The following is an 18,355-nucleotide window of genomic DNA, read 5'->3' as shown; positions in this document are numbered from 1 at the left end:
TGATACATTTTGGGGGTTCTGAAAACGCCTCTCCCATAACAATATGGATAATCCATTACATCCAGAATAGTTCAAAATTCAGGTTTGATAAATTCAGTCTTGAAACTGTCAATGGTTCAAGACCTCCTGAGCATTGTGTGAACAGGGTAACATTTCTGCAATATTTCTTGCAATCTATTAGGTAATGCCAAGCAGTTGTGAGCACATATGAAGCTGTCATGATGGCCTGCAATGGAATGATTATTAACTGCTGTCTTGCGAAGTGATTAGATTTTTGCACCCCATTTTTGTCTTTCAAGTTTACGCTGGCTTTGAAATGCTAATTGGTACTACAAATAGTGCGACTGGTAAATCTTTACTCCATATCCAATTACTGATTATTGGGGAGTGGCCCGGGGGGGGGGGGTGCTCGCCAGACATATTTCTTTTTTAAAATATATTTTTATTCAAATAATATTTTCATTATAACTTAGAAAACAGTAATACAACAAATGCCAACCCTCTACTACACCAAAGTACACCCACCCAGTCCTCCCCTCACCCTCCATAGAGAAAACAGAACCTTCATAAAGAATAAAAAGACCCTCTCCCAAATAGCTGACGGTAATCAGTTCCCTGAAAGGGGGGTGAAGGGCTGCCCTCTCGAGTAGAATCCTTCCACCGACCCTCTCCTGGTATACTTGATCTTCTCACGGTGCAAAAATTCCATTTGGTCCCCCAACCAAGCCGAGGTCTTAGGCAGCACCGGAGACTTCTACCCAAGCAGAACTCACCTCCAGGCTATTAGCAAGGCGCAGGCTCAGACATCTACATTGGTCCCCATCTGCAGAACCTGTGAGTCCAGTACTCCAAAAATGGCCACCAAAGGGCACGGCTTTAGCTGAACACACAAACTTTTCCCTGACATTATATAAAAAAGGAAACTCAGAGACTAACAAGCTTGGGGCAAGACCAAAACATGTGCTTGTGATTCACCGGCCCCCTACAGTACTGCTCACACCTATACTCCACCACCGAGAAGAACCCACATATATGCGCCCTAGTCAGGTGTGTCCTGCGCACCACCTTAAACTGGATCAGGCTTAACCACACACATGAGGTGAAGTTGACCCTGTGAAGAGCCTCACTCACAAGAAAACCCTGTGAAGAGCCAATACCTTAGCCAAAAACTCAGCATCAGCGTTTAACAACAAAATAGGTCTATACAATCCGCATTCCATGGGATCTTCTTCAGGATCAAGGAAATCACTATCTGCACCAATGTGGCCGGCAACACCTCTGGAACATCGAATCATTAAACACATCCATCAGAAGTGGGGCCAAATGACTGACAAACTATTTGCAAAATTCAATTTTACTTTGCCGCCTGCATTAACCGAAAACAGTGCATGATCTCCTCCGGCCCTCCCTGCCTTCTCTCCTGTTCCACCTCTGGAAAGATCCAAAAATTGCTTCATTGATGAACGCTCCTCTGAGATGGAAGGCCTCAAACACCTCAAGAACCTTCTCTGGGGCAGAAACCAAACCGCCACTGAACTGTCTCCCGGGAGGCAGCCTGCTGTCTCAGCTGGTGAGCCAACAGACAATTGTCCTTCTCTCAATACTCATAAAAACACCCCCTTGAGCGTAGATTCAGAATGAATGTTCCCGATGGAGGGAGAGTCCAGAACTAGGGGTCACAGTTTGAGGTTAAGGGGTAAACCTTTTAGGACTGAAGATGAGGAGAGATTTCTTCACCGAGAGAGTGGTGAATGAGTAGAATTCGCTACCGCAAAAAGTATTTGAGGCGAAAATGTTGTGTAATTTCAAGAAGGAATTAGATATAGCTCTTGGGGCTGAAAGTATCAAGGGATATGGGGGAAGGCTGGATCAGGGTTGAACTTGGTGATCAGCCATGATCATAATGAATGGGGGAGCAGGTTCGAAGGGCCAAATGGTCTCCTCCTGCTTCTATTTTCTATGCATGTTTCTATGTATGTTGCAGGTGGCTCACCACCTTATCTATTGACAACAACTCAAAATCCATTTGTAATTTCTTTCTTTCTGCCAATTACTCCAGTGTCAGGGCGACCAAGTTCTGGCGGTCTGTCTCAAGAATGGAGTCCACCAACCTCTGCTTCTCCACCGTCCCAGATTTATCCCCATGTATCTTATAAGAGATTATCTCCCCACTAATAACTGCCTTTGGGGCTTCCCAGAGTGTGGAAGTCAAGACCACCTCATTCCTATTGAACTCAACGTACTCCCCAATGACGGAGGATAGACTCTCAAAAACACTTATCTTCGAGCAACGCTATGGTCAGTCTCCACAGGGGTCACTGACAGTGGCCTGGCTCTAACGTCAGGCCCACAAAATGCGGAGCACGATACGATTTAATGATCACTGAATACCTCACACCCCTCTCACCCTGGGGAGAATAGATCTATCCACCTTATCCCTCGGAAACCTAAATCTCCACGGGTCTGCCCCTAGCCCCCCATCATCTGCTCCATGAACACCAATGACCTCTTTGCCATCCATGATGGACTCAGAGGCTTGGGACCTGACCTATCCAACCTAGGATCCAAAACACAATTGATGTGACACATCTTAACCACAAAAAAGTACTCCTCTTATAAATCAACACAGTGGCCACCTGAACCCTACAATCAAAACCCGAGTGATCTACCTGCCACAACCATAACTTCCGCAACCTTGTTCGATCCTTGATTTTCAAATGGGTCTCCTGCAGAAAAAACAGATCCACTTTCAAACATCTCAGGTGCGCAAACACCCGGGACCTTTCTACTGGGCCATTTAACCCCCTCACATTCCAAATTACAACCAGACAGTGGGTCTCTGACTACCCATCCCCGTCCGACCCAGGATCAGCCATATCCAAATTGTGAGGCATTCCAGCAGTGTCCTAACCTGCACCAGGTCCAGGCCCACCCAAGGTGGCTACCACTTAGCGGCAGCACGGTAGCATGGTGGTTAGCACAATTACTTCACAGTTCCAGGGTCTCAGGTTCGATTCCCAGCTAGGTTCACTGATGGTGCGGAGTTTGCACATTCTCCCCGTGTGTGCGTGGGTTTCCTCCGGGTGCTCCGGTTTCCTCCCACAGTCCAGAGATGTGCAGGTTAGGTGAATTGGACATGTTAAATTGCCCTTTGTGTCCAAAATTGCCCTTAGTGTTGGGTCGGGTTACTGGGTTATGGGGATAGGGTGGAGGTGTGGACTTAGAGAGGGCACTCTTTCGAAGAGCCGAATGGCCTCCTTCTGCACTGTAAATTCTATGATCTATGACTTCCCCCATCAAGCCATTCCAAAAACAAAGGAACTGTCATCGTCAGCAGTCTACCCCTCCCCATTCTCCGTGCGTCCCCCTGCCCACCCCACCCTGAAAAACAAATAAACAACCAAAAAAAAGAAAAAAGACCCCTCCCCCCTCGTCCCTGTTCCCACGCCCAAATAGAACAGAAACAAAAAGCCTAAACTCATTACCTTAATAAAACCAAAAAACACTCCAATTTTAACAAGCTGCAGACATCTCCCCTTCGCTGTTCCCATTGACAAGCTATGCTGCTGGCAGGATGCCCCCCCCCCCCGTACAGTCTAGAAATCAATGTCAACTAAATAGTATATCAACGATCAGCTCCTACGCACATACCAAACTTTAACACAGAACCATAGAGGAAAATCAACACCCAACCTCAAATCAAATTCCCAAATGTTCAATATACCACCCCCAACTTCACCCAGAAAAAACACCCAACAACAAGCCAACTACAACCCTAAACCCTCCCTCACATTATAAAAATCCCCCACAAAATACAAATACAGGGGAGCTTAACAGTGAACAAACAGCAAACTCCATAGTCCTTGAACACTTTAGTTCGCCCCCAGTCCGTACTTCTTGACAAACTCATTTGCATCCTCCGCCGCATGAAAGTAATAGTTTCTGTCCTTGAAAGTCACCCAATGACGAGATGGGTACACCAAACCTCATGTTCCTCTTGTACAGCGCAGTCTTGGTCTTATTGAATACCGCAGACATTCTCATCAGCTCTGCACCAACATCTTGGTATATTCAGATGACATGGCCCTCCCATCTACAGTCTCAATGGTTGGGACGGGAATTGAATGGACGCAGCTGGCCTTTCTTCACGTCACAAACCAGCTGGTTAGTTAAGTGAGCTAAGCCAGCCCCCAAAGTAAATTTATTACAAGAATGTACATAAAATAAGACTCCAGGCTAGTAGCAACTAAGATCACTGTCAGGTTACTATATTTCTCATGTTCCTGGCAGTCATAGATCCATAAGACTGGATAAATATAATTTTCTTCATTATTACAGAAATATTTTTTTGCTGTAGATTTTTTGATTTCCCTTGAAAGTGTTTTATCGGGCCTACTTTCGGCCTGAAAGCCGAGGAATTTCTATAAAGGGCAGGTGGTCAACTCGACTAATTACCATTCAGCAGTGAAGGCCAAAAGATCTACACCAGTGTCTCGTAATTGATATATAAACTGACTAAAGGACTCTATTGGTGTAAAATATTTGTGCAGAAACATAGACAGGACCAACGGCCAATTTTTACTCTGAAGAGTATGTTTATTGCAACCTGTGGTTAATTACTGTCTGAATTTGTGCAGAAGAAACTATTATAACAGACTTCAATGTCTTTGTGAAGGTATATGGTAAGATAAAAACCATTCAGTTTTGAAATATTTCACACACACAGTTTCAAAGCTAACTTTGTAAAGTTGCATGGTTGGGGGGTGGTAATGGCGGTGGAGTCGGGGCAATATTCAGTAAGACCTGTTAAGGGGCTTGTGCATAATGAGGCTTGGTTACACCCAATTATGTAGGCTGTACGTAAACTGTGTAGTTAAGCCAGGTACAAAGAATAGCCTATATGCTCGCTCTCTGAAGGGTGAGGCCATAAATAAGTTATAGAACATAGATGTTGTGCCGAGCAATGATCACCCCACTCAAACCCACGCATCCACCCCATACCCGTAACCCAACAATCCCCCCCCACCTCACTTTTTACGGGCAATTTAGCATGGCCAATCCACCTAACCTGCACATCTTTGGACTGTGGGAGGAAACCGGGGAGGACGTGCAGACTCCGCACAGACAGTGACCCAGCCGGGAATCGAACCTGGGACCCTGGAGCTGTGAAGCATTTATGCTAACCACCATGCTACCGTGCTGCAGAGTGCTCAGGTGGGGACTTTGATGGGACAGCAGACAGGAAAGGCTAATTCACTGAAATGCTTGATGCAGTCTCTGTCAAGACTCACAGAGTCCAATTTGATAATCGGCTTTGTGCTGAGCTTGAAGCTCACCCCATCCAGCAAGGAAGTACTGATCAACCCCATGAGAATATTTTTGAACCTATCAACACCTATTGGCCAATGACTTGGCTTCCATCACAACACAGGCAGAGGTGACTGAACATCTGAGTGTTACAATGGAAGCTCAAATTCAAGTCATGAGGCCACTGCTTATGTCATGCAAGTCTAGCTTGGTGCCTTGGTACCTTGCAGTCATAGACTTGGACCATTAATAGTTGCAGATTGCAGGGTTCAAAGGAGTTTGGAGAGTCTCGCATCAGTCTAGCAATCTGAGCTCTGGCAGAAACCAGAATTCTTGAGGTGCTTGCCCAGGGAATGGGAATGGCCCATGGTACATAAAACTGCTGTCATTTCACAGGCCTCCATTACATTATCCATTACATCGGCATGCCCTCATGCCGACATGAATTACGATTGGTCTCCACCAGTATATATCTAGTGGGTAGACTCTCTGCGGGGGCTCAGGTGAGTGTGTCGTTCAGTGGGGAGAAGGTCATGGCTGGGCAGGACCCAGGTACTGCCATGACCCTGTCCGGCACTCTATGTTGCTAGCAATAAGGCAGGGTAAGACACCGTTGGGGCCAGCAGCTTTTCCCGCCCACTGCAATGCTTTGTCTCAAAGAGGGAAAATTCCACCCAATAAATTTGTCCTGGCCCACAAAGCCTCCGTGTCCTCCCCAATGCACAGCGCATTGCCCTTCGTGGATGATGTCATCATCTCCAGCCTGGAAGGATACGCTGCCATAGAAATTGAGGGGAACAAATACTTTGATGGCCATAGGCAATACTGTCTTCTCGCTTGTCTGTTGCTGCAGATCTGAGTTGAGGAGGTGCCACGATTCTTTGGTGACCTTTTCTTGTGACCGAGAACATTTTATAGCTGTCTGGTTTGTGATGTAGCTTTGCATGAATTAGATGCAGCTTATTAATCAAGTGAAAGACAAATTCCCACTTGTTTGGATCCCTTATCTATGAAATAGTGGTCACAAAAGACAGAATTTAAATCTTTACTTATGCATCTGCATCCATATAATTTTCAAAAATTACAGGTTCTGCAAAACCAAATCGGAAAATACCTGTCCAAACATATTGGATCTTCAGAAGAAAATCAGTGTCCTGCAAGTTGGAAAAAAGTAAAATCTAGAAGAAAGTTAGGGGAACTTTATCTTGCCAGTAGGATCCAGTTATTTTTGGAGAAAATGTTTCTGATGATCAATCAGGTTATATTTGAGATTCATTGCCTGAACATACCACAGCAATAATGACAGTCTAAGCAAATGTCTCAGCGTTTAGTAACAGCAAGACTAGGCATGTGGTTTACAGGTGGCAGATTGACTTCTCTACCTATGTATGAAACCATCATTGCTAAAAATAACATAGCTCAATATGATTTAGCATTGTGCGGTGAAATGTTCAATTACAACTATGGGTTGCTACAAACATTATTTGACAATTGCACGCTTTTTTAATCTGTTACAGTACTGTTGATTTCGAATGTTATCTTGATTAACACTGTCCCTATTTTATGTCCATCCATGTTGTTATTGAGGTTAAAAGTTCAGATTTACCCTGGAGGAAATTTTCATCTAAATACTTGAAAGAGTTGCCGTGTTAGGCAAATTATTTTCTAACTTTTACTACTGTAAATCAAAATACAATTCACAAAAAAAGTAATAACATTTAATTACTTCCTATCATTTTAAATCTGCATCTTTTGTTTGACAGTGAGGATAATTGTCCAGTTAAGTAAGCTATTTTAAAAAAGATTGTTAATGCACAGAACTGGACCTGTAGCTAAACATTCCTGTGACTTGGATATAAATAACACACTGGAGACGTTATGTATAATTTGTCTCCATTGTGTCAATGCAGTCTCTCTGCCTCCCATGAAAATCAGTGCTAATTTTTCATTAAGCAAGTGGACAACATTTGGAACAGGCTTCCAAGGGAGTTGGTGGAAGTAGTTTGCATTTCTGCGTTCTATTGCAAATTAGACACTTACCAAAATAGATCTAGTATTTTAGTATAGAGTACGTGAACAGTTTTGGTCCCCTTACCTAAGGAAAGATATAATGGCATGACTGGCAGTCCAGAGAGGGTTCGCGAGGTTGATCCCGGTTATGGAGGGATTTTCTTAGGAGAAGCTGAGTAGGTGAGCCTGCACTCATTGGAGCTAAGAAGAAAGAGGTGACCTTATTGAGACATTTATGTTTTCAGGGGGATTGACAGGGTAGATGCTAAGATGATGTTTCCCTTGTGGGAGGATCCAGAAGCAGAGGGCATAATCTCAGAGTAAGGGGTCACCCATTTAAGTCAGAGATAAGGAGAAATTTCTTCACTTAGTGGTTAGTGAATCTGTGGAATTCTTTACCGCAGAGAGTTATAGACGCTAGGTTGTAAAGTGTGTTCAAGGCTGAGATAGACAGATTTTTCATCAGTAAGGGAATCGAGGGTTATGGGGATAAGGTGGGAAAGTGGAGTTCTATAGAATCCATAGAATTCATAGAAACCCTACAGTGCAGAAGGAGGCCATTTGGCCCATCAAGACTGCACCAACCCTACCAAGAGCACCCTAGCTAAGCCCACTCCCCTACCCTATTCCTGTGACCCCGTAATCCCACCTAACCTACACATCTTTGGACACCAAGGAGCAATTTAGCATGGCCAATCCACTTTACCTGCACATCTTTGGACTGTGGGAGGAAACCAAGCACACAGAGGAAATCCATGCAGACACGAGGAGAACATTCAAACTCCACAAAGACAGTCACCCAAGACCAGAACCTGGTCCCAGGCTCTGTGAGGCAGAAATACTAACCATTTTCATACCCGATCAATTATCGTCTCATTGAATGGCAAAGCAGACTAAGTAGGCTGAATGGCCTACTTATGTTCTTGTGCCTTATCGTCTTGCATGAGTAATTTGAGACATAATTGTGGTAAGGGTAACATGCTTGACAGGAACAGATGATTATGGGCCCAGATCTTTCCACCAGTGGTATTTTGGTCCTGTAGTTTATGAGCCAGCTTCATTGGCGTCTGTGGCCATTGGAGTACTCCAGATGAAATAGGCCGAGGTCATGAAGAGAAACCATTGCAGCGGATTCTTCAGCGATGACTGGATAAGAACTTAACCAAATGAAGACAGACCTACCCAGCTAGATAACAGAGGAGAGTTGTTGGAAAAACAAGCATAGTCATCCATGTCGAAGGTACAGACAGTTCATGAAGGACAAGGAAGGTTAATTCACCAGGGTCAAAATTACAGAGGATGTAATTTGTGTCTTTGATGAGAGATGTGCCTGCTATAGGCTGATCAGAACCCCACTGGAGAGGTTCATAGATGAATCTGTGGTAAACATGGGAATGAAATTGGGAGGTGAAAACATGTTCAAGGACTTTGGTGAAGAAAGAGAGCTTAAAGATTGAGCAGTAATTTGTAAAAACAATATGATTTGTTTTTAAGCAAAGGAGTGTTAACAGCAGGTTTGAAAGGGAGGGGAACAGTACCTGAAGAGAAAAAAATTGTATTATTACTACTAACCTTGTCATCCCATGAGCTTTACAGCCAATGAAGTACTTTTAAAATAGAGTCAATATTGTAATGTAGGAAACGTTACAGCCAATTTGTGCACAGCAAGATTCCACCAGCAGAAGGGTGATAACCATCAATGATATTAAATGAGACTTTTATAAATAACACATGGTTTGCGGCTCTGGGAAATTCAGGTTTCCTCGTCCAGGCATTTTGTAAATCTTCAGCTTATGAATTTACAACGGTAAATCTACTTGTGTATCAGCAATAGATTTATTGTAATAATGTCAGCACAATGCAAATAAATTAATGTGTGAAAATTATTCCAAACAATTGGAGATCATTTGACATACTCTCACTTTGTTCTTTTATCCTGCGATGTCTTCTCTTCTCCATTCTCTTCTATGTTTTGCGCTTTTTGAAATTTATTATGAACACACCCTACTCTATTTTATATGATTCAGAAAAGATACTGAACCCAAAAGTGAAATATTGAAGGTGGTCTTTCACTTGACCTTGTTAATTTAAGATATGTGCAACTATCTGTCAGTCAATATTATAGTTCTCTGACTGCCAAGTTTACTAACCTGGTCGTAGTGGACCACATGATGAAAAACGGTGGTTATATTTTTCTCCAGAAGCATTTAAAATTTTGCATGATTTTCCTTTCTGCTTGGAACTTGGAAAAATAGAAAATACTACACGGCACGATATCACTGTGGTTAGCACTGTTGCTTCACAGTGTCAAAGTTCCAGGTTCGCTTCCCGGCTTGGGTCACTGTCTGTGTGGAGTCTGCACATTCTCCCATGTCTGCGTGTATTTCCTACAGGTGCTCCGGTTTCCTCCTACAAGTCCCAAAAGATGTGCTTGTTAGGTGAATTGGACATTCTAAATTCTCCCTCAGTGCACCCAAACAGGTGCCAGAGTGTGGCGACTAGGGAATTTTCACAGTAACTTCATTGCAATGTTAATGTAAGCATACCTGTGACAATAAATATTATTATTATTATTATTAATAATAAAACAATCCTGAAGTCAAGTTGAAATAATGAGGATCGCATCTGGAATGGTTAGGGATTCTGTAGTGCCATTTACTGAACCAACCTAATTGGGTCTTGTTGAGAGGATTTCCCTGAAAAGTACATTAAGTGTTCACGTCATGGAGTTTCAGTTTTTCTTTTCACGACAAGTTGAAACTGCTGAAAAGAACTGAGCATATCAGTAACAAATCCATCCATTATACAAAGAGAAGCCTTGTGAACTCTCCAATTTTTAAGAGTCCTGCAACAAGAAAAATTATAGTTTCCTGACTACGTTACCGTCTTTGAGCATCCTTTATAGATTACGTTATTAACTGTGATGCTGTACTCTTGTGCTATTACATAATTTATGGACACAGGATACAGGAATTCTCTCGTGATACTTCAGAACTTGCTTCCACAAAATTTTTCATATCAAATTTTACACTAAAAATGTCAATGAAAATTATATGTGAGTTATATTTTTAGATTAAGCAACACCATTCTGTTCTTTCTCTGCTATTATTAATGTATTTAAACCAAAGAGGTATTTATGTTTTAAGCAAATTTGAAACTAGGGTCCTACATCTCAGTTGTTTTTTTTAAACTTTGACAGTGCAGGATTTAATTCATTTCTTAATGCCTGCCAGATTGATCTCTCTTCAATTCAGATTAGTTGACATAAGAACGTAAGAAATAGGATCAGGAGTAGGACGCATGGCCCCTCGTGGCTGCTCCGTCATTCATAAGATTATGACTGTACTTCCTCATAGAACATAGATAATAGAACAGTACAGCACAGAACAGGCCCTTCGGCCCTTGATGTTGTGCCGAGCAATGATCACCCTACTCAAACCCACGTATCCACCCTATACCCGCAACCCAACAACTCCCCCCCTTAACCTTAAGGGCAATTTAGCATGGCCAATCCACCTAGCCCGCACATCTTTGGACTGTGGGAGGAAACCGGAGCACCTGGAGGAAACCCACGCACACACGGGGAGGATGTGCAGACTCCGCACAGACAGTGACCCGGCCGGGAATCGAACCTGGGACCCTGGAGCTGTGAAGCATTTATGCTAACCACCATGCTACCGTGCTGCCCCTAATGTTCATGTTCCATTGGTGCGCAAAAAGCTATCAACCCCTGTGGCAGGGATGGCACTGTGCTTCATTTTGGGGCCTCAACGAGGAATGCCCTACTGAGGCCACATTTTGCTCCTTTCCTGCACTAACGAGTTTTTTTAAGTGGCTCCCCCATCTCTAGATACCCACCTCTAACCGCGGCCACTGGACCCCCCAACATCCTAACTTGCTTATAAGGGGGTCCTATAGAGCCCTCCCTCCCCCGCACACCATAAGGGCACCTCCGAGCCTTGATCCCTGGCATGGGCAAGATGCCACCTGTGCACCTTGGCACTGCCAACCTGGAATCCTGGCAGTGCCCCTGCCAACCTGGCACCTGGGCACCTTGGCAGTGCCAAGCTGGAACCCATGTGGCACTACCAAGGTGCCTGGGTGGCATTGCCAAAGTGCCAGGTTGGCAGTGCCAATGTGCCCAGGTGGAATCAGCAGTGCCAGGGTACCGCTCTGCCCAGAGGCCGACCACCCGGAGGCCTCTCAGAGATTTATGGGCCGCGTTGCATCCCGGGTTGGGCGCGACGTGGCGGTTAGACCGTGCTCTACGATCCCAAGTTCCAGGCTGTCCAGCAGGGGAAACAGCTTCTCAGCATATTCCCTGGCAAGCTCCTTAAGAACTTCATATATTTCAATGAGACCACCTCTAATTTCTCTAGACTTCAGATAATACAAGTCTATTCTGTTCGATGTTTCCTCGTAGGACAACTCTCTCACCCCAGATAGCAACCTAGTGAACCTTCATTGTACTTTCTCTGAACCAATAATATCCTTCTGAAGGTAACAAGGCCAAACAACTGTACACAATATTCCAGGTGCGGTCGCACCAATGCCCCATATAATTACAGAAAGTCCTCCCTCTTCTCTCGGATTGCAGCCCACTTGCAATAAACGCTAACACATCAGTTGTTTTCCTGATTGCTTGTTTTGCCTGCATGTTATGTTACTTTTAGTTTCTAGTTAATATGATTCCATAACACCATGTATCCTGTTTGAAACAGTGTAAGCTTTTAGACAATTTTTAAAAATGCAATTTGCTAAAACATTAGCTGGTGGTCTCACTAATTTACCTTGTACAGTATAAGTAAAAATCTATTCAGCACCAAAATCTGAAGAGGTCCATGGGAAATGTTTTTAAAAACCTATTGTAAGGCTTTGTTAACACTTTATAAGCAGATAGAAAGTTAAGTTATCGCAAAAAAATACAAAGGATAAGCATTCTATCTTTTTTAGGCAAAAACGTGGACAATAGCTATCTATGCTAGAAAGGAAACAATTGAGTGAAGCATTATATTTAAGTTTAACCTAATTTCACAAAAGTTATAAAGCCATGTAGTTACGTAAACTCCTGTATTTTGTTTCCTAGTTTGTGGAGACATTCATGGTCAGTTCTTTGACTTGATGAAGCTCTTTGAAGTGGGTGGGTCACCAGCCACTACTCGCTACCTCTTTCTGGGAGACTATGTGGACAGGGGCTACTTCAGTATTGAGGCAAGTACTCTATGTGTGTAGAAAGCATTGGATAATGTGGAATTTGTATCCACACATAGACACACACACATTTACTTCAAAAATGAATATGTTCTTTTAATAGCATTTTATGCCATAGTAAAATGTATAGCTCTAAAATGGTTTCAGGTACATTTATTGTATCAAGAAAGTATGGCCTAATTCATGTGCAGACCATTAATCTATGCATGTCATATTTTTAGATAAAGCAACACCATTCTGTCCTGCCTTTGCTATTATTAATGTGTTTAAATAAAAAAAAGAATGTTTTTGCATCCAAGTAAAAGTTACATCATGACACAGGCACACTTCTAGTCAGTAAAAGAGACCCGTGGTCCATCTAACTCAGTTTTCAATAATATTTCCTTGATGTGTTCCTAATAACACTGAAATTTAGGTTGACTGCACTCAAATTCACCTTTGAAATGAAGCATTCAAGGAGCTCCCTTTCCTTGATGTGCTAGTTGAGAAATCCGCTCATAGGTTCTCCACAACTGTCTAACGCAAACCTGTCCTCACTCGTCAAAATATACACTGGAAGCCCTATTGCTCCATAAGGTTGGCCTTATCAGCAACCTCATAAAGAGGGCCTGATCCATTTGCTCACCATACAAGCTTGATGCTACTGTAGGATGGATCAAAGGTTTTTTTTTAAGTTTTCCCAATTAAGGGGCAATTTAGTGTGGCCAGTCCACCTACCCTGCACATCTTTGGGTTGTGGGGGTGTGTTGGAAGGAAGAAATGCTTAGAGTCCGTTTGCGACCGCGTGGTGTTGGTAAACTTTTGTTTATTCTAAAAATGGCTGTGTGAACAACAGGAGAATTTTTGAGATGATTAAAGTATCCTGTGCAGGTTTTCTTAAGGTTGCTGGCTGACCCAACAATTTAACCCTTTTGGCTACCGGTTTTCCACTTCCCATGTGCTGCTGTGAACCTAGAACATCTTTTTATCAATATATATGTTATTTTCTCGCTGACAGGGTGAGTCCCACACAAACACGGGGAGAATGTGCAAACTCCACACGGACAGTGACCCGGTGCCAGGTTCGAACCCAGGTCCTCAGTGCTGTGAGGCAGCAGTGCTAACCACTGCACCACAGTGCTGCCCTTGGATGGACCAAAGCTATTATGCAGGTTAATGGCTATCCCGACCAGATAATTGCTCTCTGTATGCTCATGAATGAGCCTAAAGCCACCACATTTGGAACCAAAAGTGCCCTGTCTACTTCGAATTACTCTGAAAGGATGAGATTTCTCCGCAATCTGAGCAAGAATTTCATGGAGCTCACTTGCTTCAACACGCTGCTGCTGTCAAGTCAAAAAGACGTTCTGTCTATCACACAAGTCTGCTAACAATTACACTAACAACCAAATTAGGATTATCAGTCGGGCTTGCAGTGTGGCTCGCTAACGCTTGCGAGAAACTACATATATTCACATGCAGGACCCTAACTCTACAAACAGAAAGAATCTGTCCATGCAGTGTGCCTTTTGTCAACTAAACAAAAAACGGGTGACAATGGGTTGGATTCTCCACTCCGCTCCGCGATGCCAGAAACACGGATCGCAATCGAGCAGAGAATTGGGGGTCTGTCAAAAAATGAGGTTCGCGCCACACCATGCTCCGGGACCCTGCTGGTGACAACAACACGATCTAGGCCCCGTGCCATTGTCGGCATGCAAAACCGTCATTTGCATGCGTTAACATACGATTACCGGGTTCGACCCAGTATTATCTGGGCCTTCGCGATGCTCCGCCCCTGATAGGCGGAGGTGACGCGGGTACAATTTATTATAAGTAATTAAAAACAGCAACTGGCCGCCATGACTCCTAATGAGGAAAGGGAAGGTAAGAAAATTGTAAAATTGTTATAAATTGTTAAAAATTGCAGCGCTTGCTGGGGTGTGACTGCCTATGCAGGAGAGAGTAGCGAGGTTCAACCTTGTGGCAGTGTAGTGGATTCGGAGTGTGTGTCCTTGGATCAGGATGACTGGGCACTGATTGCCATTGCTGCAATATTTGTTTTAAAAGCTGCCATTGTGTAAAAGCTACAGGCCCATGGCTGCTCACTCTGTTGACTGTTCACTGTGTCCTGTAAATGTTCACAAACCCTCTGGTCATTTGGGAGGCCACCCAGGCCACTCCTCTGGAAACCTTCAAACCCCAGCTGACCCATCAATGGGATAGGCACGAAAGAAAAAATGCTGGAAAATCTCAGCAGGTCTAGCAGCATCTGTAGGGAGTGAAAAGAGCTAACGTTTCAAGTCCAATGACTCTTTGTCAAAGCTGATAGGCATGGCCAAGCTCAATCAGTGGCACACCAGGTGCTGGCAATCCGCAGTGCACTCATCAGAAATGCATTTTCACTGCAGGAGAAGCAGGGGAATAGCAGAGCACACCCCAAACAAAGAACACAACACCTTTGGCACTCGCCCTGGCATACGGCCCCTTTCAGGACAGAGGCCTCACCAGTGACACTATTAGCTAGCCCGCTCCGCAGTACCACCAGCTGCCTCCTAGTCCTGCCTGTCCACTGCGCCACTGCTCCCAACCATCCTGCCCCCAGTCAGGTTGTCACAACCTGTGTGTCACACCCAGGCCCCAGAGCACACTGCAGCTACGCCCACTCCTCACCCTGCCACATCTGTAGAAACTGCCCACACAGAAGCCTCTAAACAAGCAGGCGGTTGGTGGCACACGGTGACCTCCTCCACCCCACACCCAGGTGCCACCCTGCTGGCAGGATAACATTGGGCCCGCCCAGTGAGGGAATCCACAGTAGGCCCTACCAGAGACAACAGGGCAGAGGTCGCTGAGCTTAATGCTGACACGGGTTGTGGCAGCCAACAATAGCCCTATCGGGCTCCTGGTGACACTCAACAATGGGGTTGGGGTGCAGTGTGGAAGGAAAGGATTGGGGAACAGCTGAGGAGTATGGGTAGGGAGGGCATGTGGAGGGTGGAGCTGAGGTGCAAATCAGAGTCATCATGTAGCCTGTTGGAATAGGATGAGCAAGGGAATACTCATCTTGCTAACATCTCTTCTCTTCTCCCCCCACCGCCTGCAGAGCATTAATTTCAGAGTACAGCCTGGAATGCTTGCAGATTACTAGGCCGCAGCTGTCCTTGTGGAAGCACTGAGGCTGCGGGCACAGGCGCTGCTCAAGGATGATCCTGCACAACAGCAGCCTACATCGGTGAAGCTGGAGTGCTGGCCGTCCAACAGGTTGAGGAGGAGGTGCGAAGAAGACGCTGCATCAGGCCACATGCATGCTGTCGCTGCCTGTCCTTGGAGGACCTTCCAGATCGAGCATGTCGCCGAAGACATCAACTAACCAGGGAGACCATGAAACATCTGTACCAGTTGATGGTGCACCTGAAACTGTAGGGGATGGAGGAGGATACGTGCTCCTGGTAGCCATCAAGGCTGGCCAGGCCCCCGTGTTGGTGAACCATGAGGCGATTAGAGCGTCCTTTGCGTGGCAGCACTGTGCGGCCTCCTGTGCCTGATGCCCTGTCCATCCTGGCCTTCCTCTGCCCCTCCTCCCCAACCCCATCCTCCAACATGTTGCTCCTCTGCTGTGCAATGTTGTGGAGGATGCAGCAGGCCGCCATGATGTGGGAGACTCTCCTAGACTGAAAGTCGCCTCAGAGCGGTCCGGCACCTGAACTGCATCTTCAGGATGCCGATGCACCACTCGATCACGCCCCTGGTCGCTGCATGGGCGTCATTGCAGAGGGTCTCCACATCTGTCTGTGGCCTCTAGAAGGTGTCATCAGCTACAACCGCAGTGGGTAACCCCTATCGCCCAAGAGCCAATCCCTCACCCAGGGGTGCGCCTCGATGGTGTCAGGAACCATTGAGTATACCAGGATGAAAGCATTGTGCACACTACCCCGGTTGCGGGCGCAGACGTGCATGATGTGCAGCTCATGATCACACACCAGCTGCACATTCATCGAGTGGAACCCTTTTCGGTTTATGATGACCAGCCATTCATGGGCCAGTGTTCGTAAGGGGACATGCATCCCGTCAATCACCCCCTGGACCTGGGGCATCCCTGTCATGGCAGTGAGCCCCGCTACCTGGGCTACCTGCTGGGCTTGGTCCAGATTGAATTTGATGTATTGTGCCGAGTGGGCATATCGGGCCTCTGATATGGCATGGATGCACCTGTGCAGAGAGCTCAGTGAAATCCCAGACAGGTCCCCACTCAGCACCTGGAATGACCCCATGACGTAATCGTTCAGGGTGTAGCCATCTGGGATGGCTACTTGCAAAGAAACATGGACATTTGCAAAGACTCAAGGGAAATATGGCCAATACAAGATTCAGGCAGGCTCAGAGCCTAAATGTATATTTGTAAGCAGAGAACCAGACAGTATCAAAACCCCCCTCAGCCGATTTGCATTCTAATGACCCATTTCCCTAAGACGAGGGACTGGTACTCAGGTGACCGATACAATTCCAGACACATTGGCGCCACTCCCTTTACTCAGGAAGCATAAACAGCAAAGTCAATGACCGCTTAGGACATGCCCATCCATCAAGGCACCCGCCCCTTTATTTGCTCAGATCAAAGGCAGTGATCGATGTCTGCCAAATTATTGGGTCCAAATCTAAGGACCGCCCAAAAGAGACACTACCATGTGTTTGATCTCTTTTGGACCTGGTGCTCCGGCAACGTCTATCTCCAACTGAAGCACCACGACCAGAAGCAAGTCCAAGTTCAGTACTCACTACCAGATGGATGAGCCTAGCTGAACCGCAGTTACTTCTCCAGACCCAGCAGATCCAGATTCGAACAAAGGCCACTGTTGCTCTGACCTAAGCCAGGTGCCTGAAGTTAAGTACAGGTTGTCATAGTGTTAGGTGTAATTTAGTTCATAGCGTTTATGTTGCATGTATAAGTTAATCTTGTGTGTAAATGAAGTATTATTGAACTTGAACTAACTAACTGGTTATTGGGTCTTTGGTCGATATCCGGTTGAACCTTGTGGTGGTATCATTCGATACCTGGCGACTCTGAAAGCAATATAATATCAATGTCTAGACAAAAGAAGGGCAACCTTATTGACTGCCATATTTATAGCAAGTAAATATAGCAACAAGGGCGACCATCACCTTGACTGCCACCGGGTGTGGGTATCCTCCCCATAACTCTAGGTGCACCATTATCTGGGCAGATATGTTGCACTGTCTCCCTGCTCAGCCGGAGTCTTCGATGGCATGCCCAGTCCGGCAGATCCCCGAATGGCTGGCGCTGTCGGTACACACAAGGCCTCATGTGGCATCGCCTTCCCAACTACTCCTTGGCCTGTTGGGCAGTCGGCTGTCCTTCTGCACCGGCTGCCACACGCACCTCTGGGGTAGGCTCTGCTGCTACAGGGTCCTTACCGAGCAACTCCAGCTCGTGCAGCCTCAGTGCATCCCCCAGGGCTGCGGCGACCAGGATGAAGGCCACCATTCCTAGTTGAATTACGAGGTCCATTGTCTGTAGGGGGTGAAAGGCAGACATGTTAGCAGGGTGCCCAACCAGGTCCACATGGCTGCATGGTGGCCCTGGCCTGCACTGTCCCCGTTAGACCCCCTACATACCCTCTCCATCCCACATCCTGGCCACACCCCTGGCAGGCAGAAGTACTGGTGGCTGGCCCTACTCATGCCAGTGGTACGCTCTGCAGCACTTCTCCTGGGCTCTCCTGCGGGGGCTACCATGGGCATTGCCCTTGGGTGGGCCACGTGATGCCTTGTTGACGGGTGGCATCCAGTATTGGTGTGGGTTGGAAGTGGGGTGGAGGGAGAGTGG

General features: G+C 45.7%; 1 protein-coding gene across 6 annotated transcripts in view; it reads left to right on the top strand.

Moving 5' to 3' along the window:
- The window catches only part of LOC119965217 (serine/threonine-protein phosphatase 2B catalytic subunit alpha isoform-like), a 532,569-nt gene that overhangs the window by 357,036 nt on the left and 157,178 nt on the right, over nt 1-18,355 (top strand). For all 6 annotated transcript variants that reach the window (XM_038795661.1, XM_038795660.1, XM_038795665.1 and 3 more), the window contains one exon: nt 12,404-12,528. In XM_038795661.1, the coding sequence (XP_038651589.1) occupies nt 12,404-12,528 (125 nt within the window). The remainder of the gene's footprint in view (nt 1-12,403; nt 12,529-18,355) is intronic.

Source organism: Scyliorhinus canicula, chromosome 4 (genome assembly GCF_902713615.1).
Source record: "Scyliorhinus canicula chromosome 4, sScyCan1.1, whole genome shotgun sequence".
NCBI classification, from domain to species: domain Eukaryota; kingdom Metazoa; phylum Chordata; class Chondrichthyes; order Carcharhiniformes; family Scyliorhinidae; genus Scyliorhinus; species Scyliorhinus canicula.
The sequence above is the reverse complement of the archived record's forward strand: the minus strand, read 5'-3'. Positions and strand labels throughout refer to the sequence as shown.